Source organism: Ascaphus truei, chromosome 11 (genome assembly GCF_040206685.1).
Source record: "Ascaphus truei isolate aAscTru1 chromosome 11, aAscTru1.hap1, whole genome shotgun sequence".
In the NCBI taxonomy this organism is placed as follows: Eukaryota; Metazoa; Chordata; class Amphibia; order Anura; family Ascaphidae; genus Ascaphus; species Ascaphus truei.
Genome location: NC_134493.1, coordinates 47,147,919 through 47,171,849, shown reverse-complemented (window position 1 = coordinate 47,171,849; position 23,931 = coordinate 47,147,919). Strand labels below are relative to the sequence as shown.

General features: G+C 42.7%; 1 protein-coding gene and 1 long non-coding RNA gene across 5 annotated transcripts in view; one reads left to right on the top strand and one right to left on the bottom strand.

The window, feature by feature from the left end:
• Positions 1-23,931, top strand: part of XYLT1 (xylosyltransferase 1) — a 224,843-nt gene that overhangs the window by 181,373 nt on the left and 19,539 nt on the right. For 2 of the 4 annotated variants that reach the window (XM_075566076.1, XM_075566077.1), the window contains exons 7-9: positions 3,731-3,907; positions 12,263-12,525; positions 15,106-15,301. In XM_075566076.1, coding sequence (XP_075422191.1) covers positions 3,731-3,907; positions 12,263-12,525; positions 15,106-15,301 — 636 coding nt within the window. The remainder of the gene's footprint in view (positions 1-3,730; positions 3,908-12,262; positions 12,526-15,105; positions 15,302-23,931) is intronic. The other 2 variants (XM_075566073.1, XM_075566075.1) reach the window with 1 other exon arrangement.
• On the bottom strand, positions 10,601-15,535 carry LOC142463396 (uncharacterized). Its single transcript, XR_012787428.1, has 3 exons — positions 15,058-15,535; positions 12,125-14,117; positions 10,601-11,756 (listed from the first exon to the last, which is right to left on the bottom strand). It is a non-coding gene; the product is annotated as an uncharacterized LOC142463396 (long non-coding RNA).

The window sequence follows — 23,931 nt, the reverse complement described above, 5'->3', positions numbered from 1 at the left end:
AGCATCCAAATACAGGACAGTCCGGTTCAATACTGGACGCCTGGCAGCCCTATGCACAATAGATGTAGCAAGATGCTTCTGCTGAATGAATGTCCGTGTTATTGTGCGACAGCTTCTGAACGTTGATTATAATGACACGTGGGTGCTGACATTGCTCAGCACTGCTAGTTCTTTGCTGCTACAGATGTTATTACAACTTGTGGCATGCTGCAGCGGGACACATGTGAGAAGGGGGCAGGGCTATTGTGCAGTTTCACCCGCAGGAGCGCGACACGGGGTACATAATGTTGGTTACATCGGTACATTTGTCCTTATTCAATATGTTGTGAATCCACTAAGCAGGGCTGGAGACGTCGGTTCGTTCAGATAAATGGGACTAAGATCTTGTCCAGTATGGGGAAGCGGCTTCCCAGCTTGTAAGGGAAGAATCTGATATTACAGAGACTTTCAAAGTAATGCAAGAACAAATTCTTCTCGACTAAAAGGGTAGTGGATGCATGTAACAGACAACCAGCAGAGGGGTAAATATAATAAAGAAATTTAAAAAAAGGATTTTCTGATTAAGGAGACAAAAATATTGCAGGGATGAGACAGAGAAAAGCCTATTTTGTATATTTCATGTTTTGTTTTTTTTTATCAGTATGAAGATCTGATGTTCAGTCTGGGCCAGGGGCGGCCAACTTCAGTCCTCAAGGGCCACCAACAGGTTAGGGTTTAAGGATATCTTGCCTGCAACTACAGCTGAGCCACTGATTGAGCCACCTGTGCTGAAGCAGGGATATCCTGAAAATCTGGCCTGGTGGTGGCCCTTGAGGACTGAGTTTGGAGACCCTTGGTCTAGACCATTGAATCGATAAAATGGGGTTTATTTGTCTGACGTCCCAGGCACTGCACCTGAATATTTGTTGAATTCAAAAGCGGTGTGACGAACATTGGGCTTTGTCATTCCTCAGAGCGCTGGTTACCCTAATTTTGACTGGTTATATCCGGCGCACATGTTAAATAATCCCGTTTAATTCCAATCACCTTTTTCCTCTCAACTCCGATAACCTTTCCGTCCATTATGTTGCAGAGAATGTCTGTATCATTATGAAAGGGCGCGGGGCAATGGGTAATTACGTAGTTTGGATGCGCTCGAGTGAAAAGATATGCCTTTATAGTTTTAACCAGCCAATTCATGCATAAAATCCATATTCACTGGGCTGTCATTTAACATTAAAGAATGGCAGAGGGATTATTTGGAAGAGGATACTCCTGCTAATGTCACGCCATTTATTTATAGATCATGGTTTTTATTTCATCTTTTGCCTGGTATCATTTTTGCATCGTGGAGTTAATAACAATAATAACTTTATTTCATATAGCCCTTTTCTCCAGTGGGACTCAAAGCGCGTCATAATTACATTATACAGTTTGGTGCGCAGTACGCAGCACATAGGAATGTTACAGACACAGTCTCTGCCCCGTGGAGCTTACAATCTATGATGTTGGTGCCTGAGACACAGGGAGATAAAGTGACTTGCACAAGGTCACAAGGAGCCAACACCGTGAATTGAACCAGGTTCCCCTAATTCAAACTCAGTGTCGTTGTTGACAGAGTCAGCGTCTTTCCTCACTGAGCCGCTCCTTCTCCTGAGTTGTAGATCACCGTGGCTCAACAGGGACTATTTCCCTTCTCTCCATCCTTGGCAGAAATGAACATGTTCAGCACTGAAAGAACCTAAATTGCATTCCAGACCATGGGTTTTAGTTTTTTTGTTCTTAAAATTGTCGTCTCTGGAGCATAATATTTTAAACGTCTCTCTACAGCCGACCAAAGTAATGCAGCACAGACATTTTAAGCACCAATTAAGTTAAAACCATTTTAAAACTCTTAAGTAGTCAACATTTATACGGAAGATTAAATATTTTTAAAAGTATTTTTATGTCATGCTTGACCTTCCAAGGCTGTAACATCCGTATTATATATACACTGTATATTGTACTGCAGGCTCCTCGTACTGTAGTTTTATAGAGAAAAATGAACAGTTGCACTGGATCTTAGTCTGCACTGAGGCCAAGGGAACAATTCTATATACGCCAAAGTGGCCATTCTTCCCATTTTCAACCGAACATTCCCATTGCGTGAACGGCCGCTTCGGAGTATATTGAGTTACCCCCCTAAGGAATATAGTAACTTGCACAAGGTCCTAAACAGTTTGGGATAGTTTCATACTTGGTTCTACCAATCTGGAGCCATTGGTGTTATCAACTAGTCCTTCTTCCCTATACATTGGGACAAAGCCAATCTTGTGCTGCGATGCTTGGCCTGTGCTCTACAAGAGCATCTACAGTAGCACCCATAAGGTCAGACCATACACTGGTATCAATCCTCTTTGTCATGTGCTTTTTATTTCAATGTGGAACATCAATAAAAATCAATGGCTCTTTGATCCAAAGTGTATAGGCAACCTATCCCGGGGTAAGATATGAGTGAGGACAAATGACCAACCTGAATCTTGCCGCCTTGAGTCAGCACACGGAAGATACACTTGTAATTTTATAGCAGTTACACATAACATAATGTCCTCCCAGCATCTTTTCAGTACGTGCTTGTTTTCTGAACCGAAGTTAAACAAATTACAGTAATCATTGTTATCCAGATTAGCTTCTTTTCTTTGGAAACTGTCGCTATCGCATTCAAAACATAAATTAAATACCACAGGAGGCAATTTGTTTTTCTACTTATCAGGGTGACCTACACAGGGGAGTGATGTATAGAGCAGCGTCTACTGCATTACACAAATATTTAAACAGTGCATTTTCACTCGTGTGTATTTAGTCTGTTATTATCATTGAGTTTGCCCAAATTGTCCTAACTTGGAACACATGTCCCTTCATGCAACATTTTAACAATGTTTCTTTTTAATGGCCCCTAGAGTATGGGGAAAAACACCCTGGTATCCCATAAAGATGCTAGACTAGGGTTAGCCAACTACAGTCCTCAAGAGCTACCAATAGGTCAAGTGTTGGTCAAGATATCCCTGCTTCAGCACAAAGACTGAGCCATGTGCTGAAGCTGAGATATCCTGAGAACCTGACTTGTTGGTAGCTCTTGAGGGCTAGAATTTGCCACCCATTTATTAGACACTTCAAACAGAGGTTAACTGGGGGGAGTTTTGGAGATTACTGATAAGGAATGTAGGGAAATATAGCTGCCCTCTTGCTGAGTGCCAAACGCACAGAACTTTGCTCTATCTGCAGCTAATAGTCTGCCCCAACTTCTCTCTTTCTTACAGTAACACAAACAACATACACCTTTTCGCTCCAAGTAAATCAATCAGTTGCTGGGTTGTGTTATGTTGTTGGGCCATGTTAAATTTAGTTGACAGAGATACTCATCCTATATTTGGATGAGTAGGCCCTATATTGATCCAGAAGAAGGAACATTAAACACCCCAGTAAAACATTATCCAATTATGTCTCTTAAGAGGAAACATAAATACCTTCCTGACTCTGGTAATGGCAATCAGATCCAAATCCTTCCTATGGTCACTTATTTCGTAAATCTCTGTACACCTTTCTTTTCTAAAAAATATGTTTAACCTTTTGTGAAAGATATCTATTGTATCTGCCATAACGGTCTCTATGTGTAATAAATTCCACATTTTAACTGCCCTTATAGAATAGCACAGCACAGTAAATATAGGCCCTTATTTTCTTTATTGATGTGATTATTAATCATTTTCAGTCCTTCTTCCATACTGTCCTGGAGAACAGTCCCTTCTGTGACACCATGGTTGACAATAATTTGCGAATCACCAACTGGAATCGTAAATTGGGCTGTAAATGCCAATATAAGCACATCGTTGACTGGTGTGGATGTTCTCCCAATGACTTCAAACCATCCGATTTCCACAGATTTCAGGTAAGTGGAAGAAACCTATTTGATTGCAGTCATATTTCTAATACCTTTATATTGTATATGCAATTCAACATAGCTGGATAAAAAAGCAACATTTTGTAAAGAATGGCACAATCGTATTAGCTTCCTTAGGACAGTGGCTGCCAACCCCAGTCCTCATGAACCCTCAAGCGGTAAGAATAATTCAAAATGGCAGAACCACTGTTTGAGCTACCTGTGCTAAATCCGGGATATCCGTAATCTCGGGCCTTTTGAAGGTTCTTGAGGGCTGGAGTTGGTTACCACTGTCTTAGGGGCCTCTGAATGGGGTAGAGTTTATCAGCAAAATGTGTTCATTACCTTTAGCTCACTCCGTCCTTATCAGCGAGCCAAGAAATATAAGAGGATTGGGGTAGGGGAGGGTTTTCCCCGTGTACATTTGTGTTGAACATACTGTGACATCAGACAAAAGGGAATAGCCACAGAAAATAAAAGCACCTCCCAAATCCCGGCGCGCCATGTTTGCAATGAAACTTTAAACATTTCAAAATACTTACACGTGTCAAATTTTGTGGCAAAAACTAAAAAGGCCCCAGCCACTCCGATGTAACCCCTCACCCGGGTCACTGGCATTAGGTCACTTTGGTCACCGGAGGGATTGCCCATGAAAGATTTCCCAATACAGATGTTGCTCTGATTACATGATGCATCGCGGTAACGCATGCGCGATATTTAACAGTAGAGCTATTGAAAACAATGGTAAGGGAGAGCACACGTGTTATTTAACTTGTTAGTTTGTGCATTGACACATAGTTACATAGTTACATAGTAGATGAGGTTGAAAAAAGACATACATCCATCAAGTTCAACCTATGCTAAATTTAGACAACAGATACTTTATCCTATATCTATACTTACTTAGTGATCCAGAGGAAGGCAAACAAAAAACCCCATTAAGGGGAAAAAGTAATTCCTTCCTGATTCCAAGAATTGGCAATCGGATTAATCCCTGGATCAACATCCTTCCCATGTATACTTATTTGGTATATCCCTGTATACCTTTCCCATCTAAAAAGATGTCCTTTGTACTGCCCGTGGGATGAATAGTTCTTTTGAAAGCTCCTTGTATTGTCCCTGAATATATTTGTATATAGTTATCATATCCCCTCTTAGACGCGTCTTTTCTAATGTAAATAAATCTAATTTAGCTAGCCTCTCCTCATAAGTTAGAATGTCCATCCCCTTTATTAATTTGGTGGCTCTTCTCTGCACTCTCTCTAGTTCCATAATGTCTTTTCTTAGGATTGGTGCCCAAAATTGTACTCCATATTCAAGGTGTGGTCTTACTAATGCTTTGTAAAGGGGCATAATTATGTTTACTTCCCTTCCATCCATTGCCCGTTTGATACAAGATAAGATCTTGTTTGCCTTTGCAGCTACTGCATGACATTGAGCACTATTGCTAAGCCTGCTGTCTACAAGCACTCCTAAATCCTTCTCCATCAAAGATTCCCCCAATATATCTCCATTTAATTTGTAAGTCGCCTTTTTATTCTTGCATCCCAAATGCATAACCTTACATGTATCTGTATTAAACCTCATCTGCCATTTACCTGCCCACATTTCCAGTCTCTCCAAGTCCTTCTGAAGAGAAATACATCCTGCTCTGATTCTACTACCTTACACAATTTAGTATCATCAGCAAAGATGGCGACTTTGCTCTCGATCCCAACCTCAAGGTCATTAATAAACAAGTTAAAAAGCAAGGGTCCCAGTACCGATCCCTGAGGTACTCCACTCACGACTTTAGCCCAACCTGAAAAAGTTCCATTTATGACAACCCTCTGTTGTCTGTCCTTTAACCAGTTTTCAATCCAGGTGCATATATTATTACTGAGTCCAATTTTCTTTATTTTGTACACCAACCTCTTGTGTGAAACCGTATCAAAAGCCTTTGCAAAATCTAAGTAGACCACATCAACTGCATTACCCTGGTCTAAATTCCTACTTACCTCTTCAAAGAAACAAATAAGGTTAGTTTGGCAAGATCTATCCTTCATAAATCCATGCTGACTATTACTAATAATTTTCTTTTCCATTAGGTATTCCTGAATATTATCCCGTATTAAACCTTCAAGTAGTTTCCCTACTATTGAAGTCAGGCTTACAGGTCTGTAATTTCCCGGTTGTGATCTAGCTCCCTTTTTAAATATAGGCACCACATCTGCTTTACGCCAATCTTGTGGTACTGACCCTGTGGAAATGGAGTCCTTGAATATTAAATATAATGGTTTTGCTATTACTGAGCTTAACTCCTTGAGAACTCTTGGATGTATGCCATCGGGGCCAGGTGCCTTATTTACTTTAATTTTTTCAAGTCGCTTATGAACTTCTTCCTCAGTTAACCAATTGTTCATTAATATGGAGGTTGTGGCTTCCTCCTGCGGCACTACTATTGCACTTTATTCTTCCCTGGTAAACACAGAGGCAAAGAATTTGTTTAATACCTCAGCTTTTTCCTTATCTCCAATAATCTGCCTACCCATCTCACACTGAAAGGGTCCTATATTTTCTTTTCTCATTTTTTTGTTATTAAGGTACTTAAAGAACTTTTTAGGGTTGACCTTACTTTCTATTACAATCCTTTTTTCATTATCCATTTTTGCTAATTTGATTGCCCTTTTTCAATTTTTGTTACATTTCTTATAATTCTGATACGATGTCTCTGTCCCTTCTGACTTAAAGAATCTAAACGCCTTCCTCTTCTTGTCCATTTCCTCCCCTACCTGTTTATTTAGCCACATTGGTTTTAACTTATTTCTTTTATACTTATTACCCAAGGGTATACACTAATAAGTGTGCTTTTCTAACAATGTTTTAAAAACTGCCCATTTATCTTCTACATTTTTCCCTGCAAAAACATCATCCCATTGTATTACTACTAGATTAGACCTCAGTCTATTAAAATCTGCCTTTCTAAACTTTAAAGTCTTTGTTGAACCCAAGTAATCTGTTTTTTGATAATTTATTTCAAATGAGACCATGTTATGATCACTGTTAACAAATATTAAAGTCCTGGAACATTTGGGTATTACTTCTACATTGTTTGATATGACCAAATCCAGAACTGCCCCTCTCCTGGTTGGTTCCTCAATCATTTGGGTCATATAATTGTCTTTAAGCACCACCAAAAACCTGTTTCCTTTTTTTTGTAACGCTAATCTCATTGCCCCAGTCTATGTCTGGATAATTGAAATCCCCCATTATGCAAATCTGGCCCAGTTTTGATGCCTTCTCCATTTGCAAAAGTATTTTAGCTTCCTCAATCTCACAGATATTTGGTGGTTTATAGCATATTCCCACAAACGTTTTCTTTATACTTTTACCTCCACTGCTAATTTCTATCCACAAAGTCTCTACATTTTCATCATTCCCTTCATAGACATCATCCCTTATAATAGGTTTTAGATCCGGTTTAACATATAAACATACTCCACCTCCCCTTCTATTTGTTCAATCCTTCCGAAAAAGAGAATAACCCTCTAAATTAACTGTCCAGTCATGAGTTTCATCCCACCATGTTTCAATAATGCCTATGATATCATACTGCTTCTTTGCAGCTATTAATTCGAGCTCCCCCATTTTATCTGTCAGGCTTCTTGCATTAGCAAGCATGCATTTAAGATTTTTTTCAGCCTGTACTATTATCTTATCTGCTCCTTCCTTTCTGCTCCCACTTGGTTTAGTCTTTAGAAGTTTTCTAGTATTATCTGTATTTACTATGGGTGTCTCACTGCTTGTCAAACTTGCACTTGCCCTCATTCTACCTCCATACCACCTTGTATCTTCATCTATTCCATTTAGTTCATTATCTGTTTCATTCCCCTCCCCCCTCCATCCTAGTTTAAAATCTCCTCCAACCTTTTTAGCATTCTCCCCCCTAGCACAGAAGATCCCTCTTCATTGAGGTGCAATCCGTCCCTAGAATATAGATGGCACCTCTCAGAAAAGGAGTCCCAGTGCTCTAAAAACCCAAACCCCTCCTTCCTGCACCACTTTCTTAGCCATGCATTAACCTCCCTGATCTCTGACTGTCTCCCTGCGGTAGCGCATGGCACTGGTAGTATTTCAGAAAATACTACCTTGGAGGTCCTTGCCTTAAGCTTTTGGCCTAGATCCCTGTAATCATTTTTTAGGACCCTCCATCTTCCTCTAACTTTGTCATTGGTGCCAACGTGTACCAAGACCGCCGGATCAATCCCTGCCCCCCCCCCCCCCAACAATCTGTCTACCCGATCCGCAATGTGCCGAACCCGAGCACCCGAGAGACAACAAACTGTTCGGTTCATGCGGTCCCGGCAACAGATTGCCCTATCTACCTTCCTAATAATGGAGTCCCCTACCACCACAATCTTTCTTTGTATCTGAGCATCCTGGGTCCCCACTGTGCTGGAGGAACTATTCCCCTGGCTGTTAGAGGAATTAGTCTCCCCCAGCCTTGCCATTTCTGCCCCAATATTCCCAATATCTTCACTCAACATGGCAAATCTATTGGGATGTGTCAGCTCAGAAACGACCTGCCTCTCCCTATTGCCCCTGCTTCCCCTTCTAACTGTCACCCAGCTACCTACCTGCTCCTCACTAACAGCGCCACCATCTGCACCTCTAGTTGAAGCAAGGGCCTGCTCAGTGAGCTCTAATTCCCTTTCAAGATTGCTAATGTCTCTCAATATTGCAAGTTGCCTCTTCACATCAGCAATCTCTGACTCTAAAGAGACCACCCGCTCACACCTCTCACAGCGGTATGCTCCTTGGAACAGCTGCTCCAAGTGCACATGTATGTGGCAAGATGTGCATTGAGTGGCATTTTCAATCCTGCTCATTCTAGCAACTATGAAGTTTAGAAGTACTAACAGTAAACGGTACTTCAATAAACTATACCTTGTTTAACCGCTTCCTTGTTCAAACTCCTTCTGGTTCTAACTGCACACACTTTAACCAACCAGCACTTCCAATCAACCACACAGATCAGTCAGTACACGCAAGCTCAGGATTCGTTTGAAGCCTCTATTTAAATAGGGACACCCACCAGGTGTGTTAGGTTATCAATTAACTAACCCCACCCACTGCAGGTGTGTTAGGCACGCGTAACGTTTGCTACATCTGTATTTACAATGAAGTAGGAATAATGTTGCAAGAGTAAATAAAGGTGCTTTGTGCATAACATTTTTGGAACATGCTTAAATGCAAATATAATATGGTGGTACTTGAAATCCCAATACCCAGGAGAACTGTGACTGAGCTGCCATCTTGTACATCTCCTCCCATAGTATGTGCATGTCATTACCCAGAATCCCGGCTGCAGTGGAGGCGCTGTATGTCAAGAGATAATGGGGAAGGACAGGGCTGCAGACCTGTCTGAGATGTGAATGTGCTCACAAGTCGGAGTCTTATTTGCTCCCATAATATGGAATATAACGGTTTGTAGCTTCATGTCTTGTTTTGGAGTAGTCTGTATTACACCTGTGCAACTACAATACTCAGACTACCTCAAGACATATTGAATGTATGCAATAACCATCGTTTACGTTCAGTGAAGGTTTGCATGTGGGGAGAATTTCGTGGGCGCACTTAATGGATGTTTTTACAACCAAACGTGACTCAAAAACCAAGAGATGGACAGGTCTAGTCCACACCATTTATCTTTTAGCCAAGATATAGCAATGTACGGCTCTGCCATGACTTTGAAATGTTCTTCATCCATTTGTGAAGGGCATGAGGACATAGCAACAAATAACCTTATATTATAAAATGATATTTGTCATAAGAAAATCCCAGTTTTGTTTGTCATATTCAACTGAATGGAAGTTAACAATCAACCATGGAAATCACACTGCAGTGAATATACTGTATTTCACCATTTATTTAAGGCTGTCCCTCCTAATCAAAGTAATTCCCAACCATTTACCTGGCAAAATTGGCATGTTTTTGTATTCCTCTGCTGCGTTGTTCACATGGGAAAAGAGGTTGATTTTGGCCAACGTGTAATTGCTGTAAAGAGTATCCACTTCTCTAAAAGGCCAATGGATCTGTTAGAAATCAATGCTTCCATCAGTGATGTATTTGGCTTTGTCTAGACATAATTAAAAGTTATAGGTTGTCCAAAGCATTTTGCCCTCAGATACCACTGTGCAACACGCTCCCGGAGTACTGAAAATAACTTCTGCCGACAAGACATGTGCTTAAAGGGTGAACTCACCCTACATAAAAAAATGTTTTTACACCCCCCCCCTCAAACACACACACACACACACTCACACGCACACGCACACGCACACGCACACACATACACATACACATGCACACGCACACGCATACACATACACATACACTTTTAACATGTATAGGAATCAGGGGGTCTGCTCAGCCTCGTTTATTTCAGCTTCGGGGACACCCTGGTTCCCGGGATACTCACGGAGAAGGAAAGTGCCAGCTGACCCTGCCCTACAGGGGAAATAAAAAGTACGTTTAAATCTACTACGTGACGCGTGCCAATAGGAAGCCACGACAGTACCTTCCCCAGTAATATCTCATGGACCAGGGGGTCCCCGGAGCTGAAATGAACACGATTCAGTTCCGGAGACCCCCTGCTTCCCACTCATGCTGAAAAAGGGGGGGGGGGGCATTTAACTTGAAACATTCCTTTAACGGTCACCTTGCAAAAACATGTTTTTATTCTTAATGGTACTGTACATAACATGTATATATACGTTGGGTGTAAAGTCATCAAGATAACATTTTCAACCCATTGACTCCGAGGTGGCTTTGCATCAATGGAAAGGAAAGTGTGTGTTGCACAGCGTACACCATCTTCTGCTCACCGCAGCAGCTAATGTTAGAACCCTGTACATCAAGTTGCTTAACTACTGCACGGTTTTCCTGGTGAGATTACATCAAACGTTGAGAAACTTGGGAGTTAATTTGATACACAATTTTACTCCGCAAACTTTAAGCCAGGAAGCGGCGGAGTTTTTGCCGGAGATTAAATGAAGTCACATAATTAGATCCATCAAAATAAACTGTATGTGTTATGTAACGTCACCCTTATTATACCATCTTTTAACATTCCCTTTCACATGGGGCAAAAATGGAGCAAAATAAGATGACATTAATACAAGATGAAAAAGCCTCTTTTTATTCCAGTTTAACTTCAAAATTGCTTTGATACCTAAACCCCCAAGAAACTGACTATTTATATAAACATACTACATGCAATTTCAGTTCAGAATGATCATTTTTTTCATGCCTTTTTGTTGTGGGAATTTTTTGTTTTAAATGACAAAGTAGAAACATGTTTTAATTTGGAGATAACTGTGTCTGAAAGACAGACATAGGGATGGCACGGTGATTTTGCCTTTTATATATTATGGTGCCAATCCCACTTTTTTAAATTGATTTTTTGTATGTTTTCCTTTGGCTATAACAATGCAGTAGTTATATTCCTCTATTGTCCACAATGAAGTCCGTTAGACAACAACAAAAAAGCCTATTTGAGTATGTTTTCCACCAAAGTATCACAAATTACTGCGCTACACTGGATAAAGCCCTGGGAAGAAAAAAACATTTTCCGGATAATTGTGGCGGTGCCAACTTTTTGGTGAACATAAGCTTTACATTTCACTTATGTGTGACTGAAGAAGTCTTTTACATAAACGCCTTGTCAAACACCGACATGTGTAGCACTGCGGTGCCAGACATAATACCAAGATGCTGTTTCACACAAGCTCGCAACACCAAACCGGTCGTCCGAATCTCAGGAATAGTGTATACTGTGCAGGTTTCTCCAAAAACCGTTTGCCGAGGATTAGATTTCCTAGAATAAATGACGAACAAAATCATACATTACACGGCACATTATCAATCTTTATTTTTTTTTTTATCTTCGGTCGAGTAATAAAAAAAAAAACCCGTTGGCTTTTTGTTAGTGATGAGCAGTGTCCGCGGTGGTAATTATTTTCTAAATTAAATCTGTCAGGAAACACGAACTTCAACTAATAAAATCGATGTGGCATTGGAAAGGAAATCCATTTTTTCAGTATAGCAGCACATTCTTGGAGATGTGGTTAATGAATGGTGTATTCCGGTATATTTATGCAGACCAAATAATAATAAAGCAAGGTCAAGACTGCAAGGTCTTTTACATTCTGCTCTGACCCGGGCAAAATGGTCCTTTTTTCTTACCTATAATGTCCCATATTCACTGTGTATAACGTGTACGTTTTCATCGTCGGGTGTTGAGGAATAGCCCGATTTTTCTTGAGTTCCCACATTTCCTGTAAACCACAATACATAACATATTGCTTCTTTTTTTTTTAATAGCAGACGACACGCCCTACCTTTTTTGCCCGTAAGTTTGAAGCTTCGGTGAACCAGGAAATAATTGGGCAGTTGGACTATTTCTTGTATGGAAACTACCCATCCGGCACACCGGGACTTCGGTCATACTGGGAGAATCTATACGATGAACCCGACGGCATTAACAGCGTAAACGACGTCATGCTGACCATGTACCATTCGTTTTCCCGCATGGGACTAAAGAGAGCAGAGGCTTCCCTGCACACCGATGGAGAAAACAGTTGCCGGTAAGTATATAATGTCCAGATAGAATGTTCGCTCACCTGGTCTAGTAACCGGCGAGATATTGATTGCGGCAGAAAAGGGATAGAATAATTGCCAGGGAGGCTCAGCGCTCATCTTTTCTATGTTTCTGTACTTGGGAATGCTATACTGTGTGATTACAAAGCCAATAATGGACTGGGTTGAATTTGTTACATTCTTGGAGTATTGTATTACTTGAGCTTGTTATTTCTAATACACATCCTTCCTTATGGGAGGATCATTCAGTGCATTACAAAGTAACAACGTCCTTTAAAGTGGCAATCCAAGCTGAGTTTTTTTCTTCCCTTAATTTTTTTTTATATACAGTATATACAGGATTGAAGCAGGGGGCTTTCAGAGCTAAACCCAATTAATTTCAGCTTCAGGGACCCCCTGCTTCCGGAGACACTTACCTCTGTAGGGGGTGCCAGTAGCCGCTCCGGCACGCATCCAGGGTTCACGTTATGATGGATTTTCAAAGGGCCTGTGGGCTAGAAGGAAGCTGTGACGTTGTCCGGTGCGGCTTCCTATTGGCACATGTGACCAGGAGTTTTAAACTGCAGAGAGACACCGGACACCCCTTTGGAGGTATCTCAGGAAATTGGGGGTCCCCAGAGCTGAAATGAATGGGGTTCAACTCCGGAGACCCCCTGCTTCAATTCTGTATAATAAAAAGAAAGGAAACGGCTTGGATTGCTCCTTTATGAGCCAAAGGAGGTAATGGATCAATTACAGATAAACATGTATTTGATTAATTCTGTCTAGCTAGTATTATATTCCTTAAAATAGAAATGATGCGGAACGGTGACATTACGAAGTGTTAGCCATTTAGACGATTGCATATTCTCATTTTTTTCCATTTGTGATGTATAACTTACTTGTGGATGTAGTTCTGCTCTGATCAGGCTGAAAATACAGCATGTAGCAACACTAATGACTTTGTGTAATGTCACTGGGAATCAGAAAGCTGCCGCCTTTATAAGGTGTTTCATTGTACAAGAACCAAATGCAACGTCTTTTTTTCGTGCCCCAATAGTTGAGTCTACAAGATTGGTCACTAATAACCCTGAGATCCTGAGCAACTGTTTAAAGGATAGTACACCATATGTTCCCAGGATGTCACTTCTGGTCAGAATAGCCAAACATGGACAGTCTTTAGGTAGTAATCTAGCATTTTGCTTCTCATGAGCTATCCACAATCTCCCAATGTACAGTATATATCGTGTTTCTGGGCTTACTGCGGGTGCTGGTGGTTCAGCTGAATGCAACAACCAGGCTCTGCTGAATGTGAAGGTTGACCAAGAAAGCCCGCAAAGCAATACAAGCAATTGTTCAGATATATAACCACTTTGACAATTTTGGCCAACACAGAATTGTTAGAAGCTCAGAAGCATTTCAGTTTTACTGCACATCAATTGTCTGTATACTGTATCTAAAAAGCCGTTTCCAGTAACTCAATAAAGCATCTTTTGCCAGATTAAATTCCTTGCCACATTTGGAAGTCAAACCCAGAATCAATGGTTGCATCGTTGCAGCTTCTCGTTGGTATCTTCTGCTGTAGCTGTTTTTATCTATGCTAAAAGAAAGGAAAAAGAAATCGGATTCCTTTATTGGTTTATTTCCATAATACATTTTTCCCATAACTGCCAAGACCTGAAATTTGCTTAGACTATTTCATGAGTAAATGTTTACTGCAACACACACGTATAGAACAAAACGCTTTAGTATTCAGAACAGCAGGTGGAATTTGCTTATGTTGGCTACAGTGATTTGCTTGCTGCGTCTCTGCAGAGAAGAGTCCATCAGTGTCACCCTTGTTTGTGTGCTGGCTTCTATGTATTCACATGCTGCTGAAATTCCAGTCCGTATGGGCTGAATGTCAATAGTATTATTTTGGTATGTACTGTAGTATTTTTCCACACATAGTAATAGAACATTTTTGTTTGCGCTTGGTAGCCAGTTTATTCTGAAACTATATTTTATCATTCTTTTATTCACATTACACAACAGGTTTTTGAATTAAATAACTGTTTATATGGATTTTCAGCGCGTTTCAGGAATAGCCAAATGACAGTACTTTTTTTGCAATCGAGTTTAGTTGTCCAAGTGCAATTAAACAGAACGATGAAAGTTTCAATGTTGAGCTCTTGAATGCAAACATTTTGTAATTGATTACGTGCGAACCCATCAATTATTTATTACATTGAAAGAGAGATTTTAACAAACAACAGTATTGTAAATACATACAACATACAATTAAACATGGAAAGCCTGAGGCATGGCTTGTCTGATTTTTCACAAACTAATATTATCTAGTACTGTATGTGGAGAGGACGAAAAGGGGGATTTTGTAGGAAATGGCTCAAGATGATTGCACATGACTCAATACCTTTCCAATTAGATCATGAAAGACCCATTCTGTCAGTGATTTTGTTGTACCTGAATGTAAAAACCTTTTGATTTCTGCGCTCTGCCCAATATTTAGAAGGACTGTACAAGAGCAAAGTTTTACTCACTGTTTAATGTCCGCTATGTTTCTCAGACATTCAATCTTGTGTTTTCAGGTACTATCCCATGGGCAATCCAGTGTCTGTCCATCTTTATTTCCTCGCTGATCGTTTTCAGGGTTTTCTCATTAAACACCACGCGACTAATCTTGCTGTCAGTAAACTTGAGACGTTGGAGACCTGGGTAATGCCAAAGAAAGTTTTTAAGATCGCGAGTTCCACGAGTGATTTTGGAAGGTTGCAGTTTTCTGAGGTGAGTTGAAAAGAAGAATGTTTTTTATTCTCCTCTGTCGGTTGTACACGGGTGGTGCGTTTTCTAAGACCAAAATCTTTTCTTAATCGAAAAATAATCTGCATTAGCTAAAAATTGTAGCCTGTCAGGCACCGTAATTCCATTGTCAAACGTCCTTATTGTCCATGAAAATGGTTGGTTAATGGGGAAATCCCTCCTAGGAATAAGGTGAACTAATTCCAGTGACATGTTTATGGAGCTCTCATCTGGGTAATTCATACCTTGTTTACCCAAATCTGACACCTATAAATAGATTTCATTTATTTTTGAATGTCAGACTTGGGATGGGGGTTTGATTTCCTCTGGCTGCTCCATTCTGTGTGATGTCACTGTGTGATGAGCAAGCACTTGTACCTCTCCCCACCTCCCCTTATCTTTATTGGTTCTCTGATAAGGACAGGGGGTGGAAAAGGGTAAAGAAAACACTTCATTCAGAGGCCCCTAAGAAATTCAACTTGCCGACTATGTGGGAATGCACCTATTAACGTCCTCTCCTGTGCTGGAGGGTGAAAGCCATTTGTAATTGTTTCCGTTTAAGACATTGGAACCATTAACACTTTCCTACTCTGATTAAACGGAAATAAGTAAATTGAAATGCTCACAGTTTGTGTCTTATTTTTAGAGATGTGTGCTAGCAAAGTAACCGAACAGGTGCCTCAGGCAAAATAGTTTTAAATAGGATAATATAGCCCTAGGTGTCCGTACTTTTTACATCTAATGTGTGTGTGGGGGTGTGTGTGTGGGTGTGTATGTTGATATAGATGGAGAGAGAGGGCGGAGGGGAGAGAGGTGGAGGAGGGGGGGGGGGAGGGGGAGAGATTCTGTAGTTAGAAACTAAATTAATATGTTAATTGTAACTGTAATAATTGGCCCACGTGTTAGATGGGACCTGCAAGGAATCATTTCTGTATTTGTAAACCCAATCGTGCCATATATTAAAAACCTGAAAGATGGAATTAGAGAGGAAATTGAGGTTTAGTGGCCTATGAATGGAACTTGTAATGTGACATTGATGCATTAAAATCACAAATTATATTGCGCTTGTGTGCGCCTAAGTACTAGACTTTTATTTGTCAATGTGCTCCTTAGTTTTTCACACACACACACACACACACACACACACACACACACACACACACACACACACACACACACACACACACACACACACACACACACACACACACACACACACACACACACACGTGTTAATGGTACTGTATGTACTAAAATAATTTACCTGGGCCAATAACCATCAGTGAACCCGGCATAAAGACTAAACAGTCTGCTTCTGTTAGCGCAGAATTAAGTGGCTATGTTTCAACCAATAATGTATTTTGAGGCATCCACCGATGTCTCATTGTGTGATCACAATGTATTATTTTCTCCGTATTATAAGTAATATTACATATTTACTAATACAAGTCATAAATTAAAATAACACACTTCTATTTTTTATTTTAATTGTATCAACCAAGTATTCAACACGACGCAATGCACCAAGAACCACTTCAAGCAATGCGTCCTATGTATGACGTCTCATTACGACCTTCATATACACCAGGGGAGCTCAACTGCAGTCCTCAAGACCCCCTCAACCCCTATCCCCCCTCCTTCCCCCACCCCCCAACAGGTCAGGTTTTAAGAATATATCCCAGCTTCAGCACAGGTGGCTTAATCAGTGGCTCACCAGTGCTGATGCTGGGATATCCTTAAAATGGGACCCGAGGGAGGGTCTCGAGGACTGGAGTTGAGCCCCCCTGGTGTACACGACGCACAGTTTATCGGATTTGATCTATGGTCTTAGTACATTGGTCCCTATAGTGTTCCGTTCCAGCTTAAAATGAATAGGGCAAATTCTTTACCTATCAATGTGGCCAGCATAATAAATGGCAATCATGATTGGGCAATTAAGAAAGACCAATGTAGGATTCAGACTTTTGGTGTGTGTGCCACATCCCAGACATTAATGTCCCATTAAGGAGATTAATGTTTGGTTAGTGCTGTTTATCAAAGTGTCTGCTGGGTGACTTGTAATTCCCTGAAGTGATAAGTTATCCCGGCTTTATTTTTATTTATTTTTAACTCTGTTGGGACTTGTATTTTTTTTGCTTTGCGTTCTTTAATCCTTTTCACTTACAGGTGCATTCCCACATAGCCAGTGAGTTTACTTTCTTAGGCTGCGGCCCCGCTGCCTGCGCTGCACGCGCGCCGGGGAGGCAGGCGGCGCATGCAGCCGAGTCCCCCTGTCTGCAGAGAGCTGCAGGGGGGGTGTGACGGGGGCGCGGCCGTGACGTCACCCGGCAGGTTCGCCCTCATTGGCTGAACCGCTGGGGCGTGGCCTAGTGCTCCGTCGCGACTCCTGCTCTCGATTTTTCTTTGAGAGCAGGAGTTTGTCGGCGCAGCGCGGCGGCCTCCCCTCCCCCGCAGCGGGCCCCGGCCCCATTGAGGGGAAGCTCTTGTCCCTGCAGCGTCCGCCACAGTGGGCGCTGCAGTAGCCAGCGGGGACCTGGCCTTAGGGGTGTCTGAATGGGGGAGTGTTTCTCAATCAAGTGTTCCCATTATCCCCTCCTGTCCTTATCAGAGGGACAATACAGATAAGGGGAGTTGGGGAGGGGAGACTCCGGCTGTACAAGCGCCCGCTGATCACACAAAGTGAGGAGCCAGAGGACATCAAACCCCCTCCCAAGTCTAACTTGAAATAATAAATAAAAATTACTTATAGGTGTCAGATTTAGATTAATAAAAAGTTACCCAGGTGAGACCCATTACACATGTCACTGGAGTTAATATATTTTGGTCCTAGGATGGGACTGCCCCTATAAGTTGGACCACAAAGCATCGCATACCACATTATACAATCTTCTTCTTTTTTTTCCATTAACAATATTTATTTGAAACCTTTAAATTGTCAAACTTCCCTCAGACAATTCTGTTTAGGAAGGGCAGTTATTTTATTTATTTATAACATGTGTTACCAGGAAGTAATACATTGCGAGTTACCGCTCGTTTTCAGGTATGTCCTGGGCACAGAGTTATAATGACAAATACATCGTTACAAATACATGGTTACATTAAGTAAACAGGGTTATACATTATATACAAGACATGGCATGCACAGGTAGAGATAATATATATTATAGGCGTATGTAACAGTTACAGACCAGATTAAAATGCGAGACAGCCTTAGTTTTGAAAGAACTTAGACGGGTGGCGACTGTGAGAGTCTCGGGTAGGTTGTCCCAGGTGTGGGGAGCACAGTAAGAGAAGGAGGAGCGGCCGGATACTTTGTTGAACATTGGGAGTGTGAACAGTAAGGAGGTAAATAGTCGAGATAATTTAAATAACCAAATTAACAATAAGTTGTATTGTCACGTTGACTGACCTATAACTGTAATAGCACATTTAAATCCTGGAATGTAATGGAACAATACGGTGTGATTACCTGCGCTCATATATTCCAGATCTGAAAGCTAGACAGAGATAATTAAGCAAATCACGTGGTGTGTACAATAATATAGTATCTTATTGTGCATTAAAACAAACTGAAGCACACCTTTTTATAGCCGTGACCCCCGCATTTAGATGTCCACTACACAAGCCCCTCCACCCACGCGTGGCCCGAAAACATTATAGAATTACCTCTGCGGGGGTCCCTGCTTCTGAATGGGACCCCCGCAGCGGTAATCTTCTGACTGAAATTACAGAAACTAACTTGCACTACAGCCGCAGCCCGTCTCTTCCTCCCCGTGTCTCCCTCCCCGTGTCTCTCTCCCTCCCTCCCCGTCTCTCTCTCCCTCCCCCCGTGTCTCTCTCCCTCCCTCCCCATGTCTTTCTCCCTCCCTCCCCGTCTCTCTCTCCCTCCCCCCCTGTGTCTCCCTCCCTCCCTGTGTCTCTCTCTCTCCCTCCCCATGTCTCTCTCCCTCCCTCCCCGTGTCCCTCCCACCCGTGTCTCTCCCTCCCTGTGTCTCTCCCTCCCTCCCAGTGTCTCCCTCCCCGTGTCTCTCTCCCTCCCTCCCCATGTCTATCTCCCTCCCTCCCCGTGTCTCTCTCCCTCCCTGTGTCTCTCCCTCCCTCCCTCTGTCTCTCCCTCCTCGTGTCTCTATCCCTCCCTCCCCGTGTCTCTCTCCCTCCCTCCCCGTGTCTCTCTCCCTCCCCGTGTCTCTCTCCCTCCCTCCCCGTGTCTCTCTCCCTACCCGTGTCTCTCTCTCTCCCTCCCCGTGTCTCTCTCTCTCCCTCCCCGTGTCTCTCTCTCTCCCTGTGTCTCTCTCTCTCCCTCCCTGTGTCTCTCTCTCTCCCCCCGTGTCTCCCTCCCTCCCCGTGTCTCTCTCCCTCCCTCCCCGTGTCTCTCTCCCTCCCCGTGTCTCCCTCCCTCCCCGTGTCTCTCTCTCCCTCCCTACCCGTGTCTCTCTCTCTCCCTCCCCGTGTCTCTCTCCCTCCCTCCCCGTGTCTCTCTCCCACCCTCCCCGTGTCTCTCTCTCCCTCCCCGTGTCTCTCTCCCTCTCCGTGTCTCTCTCGCATGCGATAGGGACCCGATCTGCTCTATATCAGTTAATACCTTTTGCGCACTGGAGCGGCCGCCACACCAGTATGTCACAACCCCTCCGGCACATAACGGTCACGCGGCTGCTCGTCCGAGCGGTCCCGCGGCTGCTCCTCCGAGCGGTCACGCGGCTGCTCCTCCGAGCGGTCACATGGCTGCAGGAGTAGAGAACACGATCTTCCCAAGAAATCGAGCTGAAAGCCCATGACATAACCACCACACTACATAGACCCCATGTCGTGGTGACTGTCATGGGGCCCCAAAGGGTTAAGGAATAAGCGCCATAGGAAAAGACATTGAACAAGACTCCTATTAAAAAAAACTGCTATTAGAGCATGGGGTCATGTCCACAATTAACTGATTTATCCTGATGAAGATCAGAGGAAATTTGCATCTATATTAGTATCTGCATATCATCATATTGGTCTTTATAGCAGTCTGAGCAGCAACACATGGTTTACACAGGGACAAAACACGCACACACACACAGTGACACAACCACGCACACAAACCATTGAATGACATATCCCAGACACATATATATATATATACACACACACACACACACACACACACACACACACACACACACACACACACACACACACACACACTACATTTAAAGCTTGAGATTGAATGGATTGCGGCTTTTTCAAAGGTCTTTAACACAATGTAGTAATCCTGGCTGTAATCCCATGTGATAAACGATGAGATGGACACATTATACAAGTGATAATTTGGTGTATATTATGTGGTTGTAGCCACTTTCTGTTAAGTAGGTCAGCGTTTAATCAATACTATTCAAGGTGACATCTCATCACATATTGCTTTTGATGACCGCATGTGGCTGGTAATATACAGGGCCCTGACTGGGAGGGAGTCTCACCGAGCGCAGATCCCTCTAGAGAGTAGAAGTCTTTGTATAAATCCGTGCTCGGGTTTCTGTCACATTTACGGTTCTCAGTTTTCTAGCAACCTAAGGAATAGAAGAATGAAACTTGTATTACCTGCTCACCTGCCCCCATGGCCATTTTTTTATACAAATGTGTGCTAATAATATTTGTCAAGTTCCCACCTTATATTACAGATATATATATACAATTACAGTTAAAAATAATAAAGAGGAGCCCTAACCAATATATAATTCCTAACCTCACACTCAGACTAACATACAGTATATAAAATAGGCAGATCAATAATGGGCGCCGATAAAAATATCAGTAATTAATAAAATAATACATAATGTGTCACGGCAGGTGTTCGGGGTAGTGTGTGTGTGTGTGTGTGTGTGTGTGTGTGTATATATATACATACACACACACACGTGTCTGTGTAAATGTGTGCGTGTGTACATATATATGTGTGTGTGTGTTATGTTGGGTGAAAAGGTGACTAAAAACCCTCCACCGCCACAGCGTCAGAGACAGGCCCACTAGGGTGCAGCAGTGTCTGAGAGAGGGCCTGCATGGCACAGTGAGGGAGGCCCATAGCTGGGGAGAGCCAGGACTCGGCAGTCTGAGACCATCCCCAAGGCAAGTGTGTTTGGTGTGTATTGGGGGGGGGAGGGGTTGTATGTATTTGGTGGCAGTGGGGGTAATTATTGGGGGGGAATAGTGTGTGTGTGTGTGTGGCGCCAGTAGGGGAGGAGGGAATGAGTGTGAGGAGGGGGGATTGAGGGCGCGGAATTTAGTTAGAGGAGGGGTAATTGATGAAGGGGGGAAGAGTGAGAGATGAGAGGGGGGGGAGTGAGGAAGAGAGAGAAGACTGTGGGTGGGGAGAAGAGGGGAGTAAGACTCGAGGGGAGAGAAATACATGGGGAAAGGGGGGGAATAGAGGAGGGGCTCGCGAGGTGTCAAATGGGGGAGCTCGCAAAACCACCGACATAGCGGGGGGGCCCCGGGAAATCTGTCGACAGCCCTGGTTGTGACATTCCTGTTTCCGCTCCTATCTTCCAGCAGGAAGCAGAATTAGCTGGATATTTAGCACTTAATCATCTTCTTGTTTTGCTCCTAAACAACGGAGGCTTTGTTGGGTTTTTTGTTTTGCGTTACACGCTAGAAATGTAGTCGCGTTTCATACAGATGTAGCCTTGCTACTGCACCATTTAAGGCGTCAATGTCGCAAACAAAACCGCATTAAATTACGCACGGCGTCTTAATTAGTTTTAATGGCGCCTCGCCAAATCTTGCGTTAAATAACTCGCCAGCTTTGACGCAGACTGTCTCATTAACGGTTCCAATAACGTTAGCGCCATCTGTACTTTTTAGCGCTTCAACTGTTCAACTAACATCTATGTTGTGTGGGTTCAGTTCCAGCCGCAGACACTTAATTTTGTTGAAAAGCAAAGATGATGACGAGGGCAGCAGTAAATAGACAGAGATTATATTGTGTATCCGAGATAGGAATTCCTGCGCAGGAGATTTAAAGTGAAATCGCTCCGTAACCAGGCAGACAAGGCAGCTCAGTGTACCACGGTGCATCAAATAAAGTCATATACAGCAGGCTCGACGCGCTGCTGAAACCCACATATACCTTTGTTTTAATAAATGAAACCGTTTATCTTCCCTCTTTTGTATTATGGACAAAGTGTCATATAATGAGATGGTGAGCTAGAACAGCGGTGCGCAAACAGGGGGGCGCAAGATTTTTTTTGGGAAGGGTGCGGGCGGTTGCAGAGGTCCCGCGCTCTCCCGCCGGGGGGGGGGGGACGACGACCGCGCGAGGCCTCTGCAACCTCTACTTACCGGGATTCTGCCGGCTTCAGCACACATGACCATGGCAACTGACGCCGCGGGGTCATGTGACGTCACGGTAACTATGGTAACGTGCCATCAAATGACGCCACGGGTCACGTGACGGCACACGACCCCACCGCGCGAGGTAAGGAAGGGGCAGCCAACGGAGAAGGTAAGGCGGGGGAGGGGGGAGAGGGTGCGGCAACGCAAAAAAAAGATTTCCTACTAAGGACACTTGGGCCATTTTTAGCCACAATGTTAACCTGGGTGTGACCTTCACTGCTGGGGGCAGTGTGCAAAGCAAATCTGTAGCAATGCATTGATGGCCTGAGGAGCAAAGCAGCATCTCTAATACAGACTACGGCCTATGAAATATTCAAGGTGTTGAGAATACGGAAAGTAAATTAAATATTTACACTATATGAAAGGTAAATTAAATATTTACACTGATCAGGAGTTTTTCCTGCCAAGAATTTAAAGAGAGGTTCTCGACGGAGGGAGGGAGCTGGGGATTCTCATCGGGCTGCAGCACTGTTGGTTTTTAAATGTTTCATTGGTAGATGTGAATTCTAACTAGAAATATATTTTATCTGCTGCAAAAAAAAGTGCGTTTTTCGCCATACAAAGTAGAATAGTATTTGACACAATTACTCCTTGCAATCTTGCCCATGGTTACATAGTAGAGAAGGAAGATATATGTCCATCGAGTTCAACCTATGTTAAATTTAGACGACAGATATTTCTCCTATATTTTTCGTACAGGCATACCGCGGTTTAAGGACACTCACTTTAAGTACACTCGCGAGTAAGGACATTACGCCCAATAGGCAAACGCCAGCTCGCGCATGCGCCTGTCAGCACGTCCTGAACAGCAATATCAGCTCCCTACCTGTACCGAAGCTGTGCGTAAGCGGGGATTGTATAGAGCCTGTTACAAATGGGTTATTTACATCAGTTATGCACAGTACATGCAACGATAAGTGGAAAAAAGATAGTGCTTCACTTTAAGTACATTTTCGCTTTACATACATGCTCCGGTCCCATTGCGTACGTTAATGCGGGGTATGCCTGTATAAAGTGGTAACATAGAACAAGTATTTTGTCTCCAAACTGAGGTCCCTAGAAGTTGCATCGTATTTATCAAAAACAAAATCCAATTATTAAGCACAACATTTTCATTGTTTACATGCAAGAGTTCTGCATCAGGGAAACATGTTTGGTAGTGATAAACGGCAAAATATATATAAATCAGTTTTTATCAACTATAGTCAGGACCAATACAAATTATTGCTATCTTCCGAGTAGGGCATTGC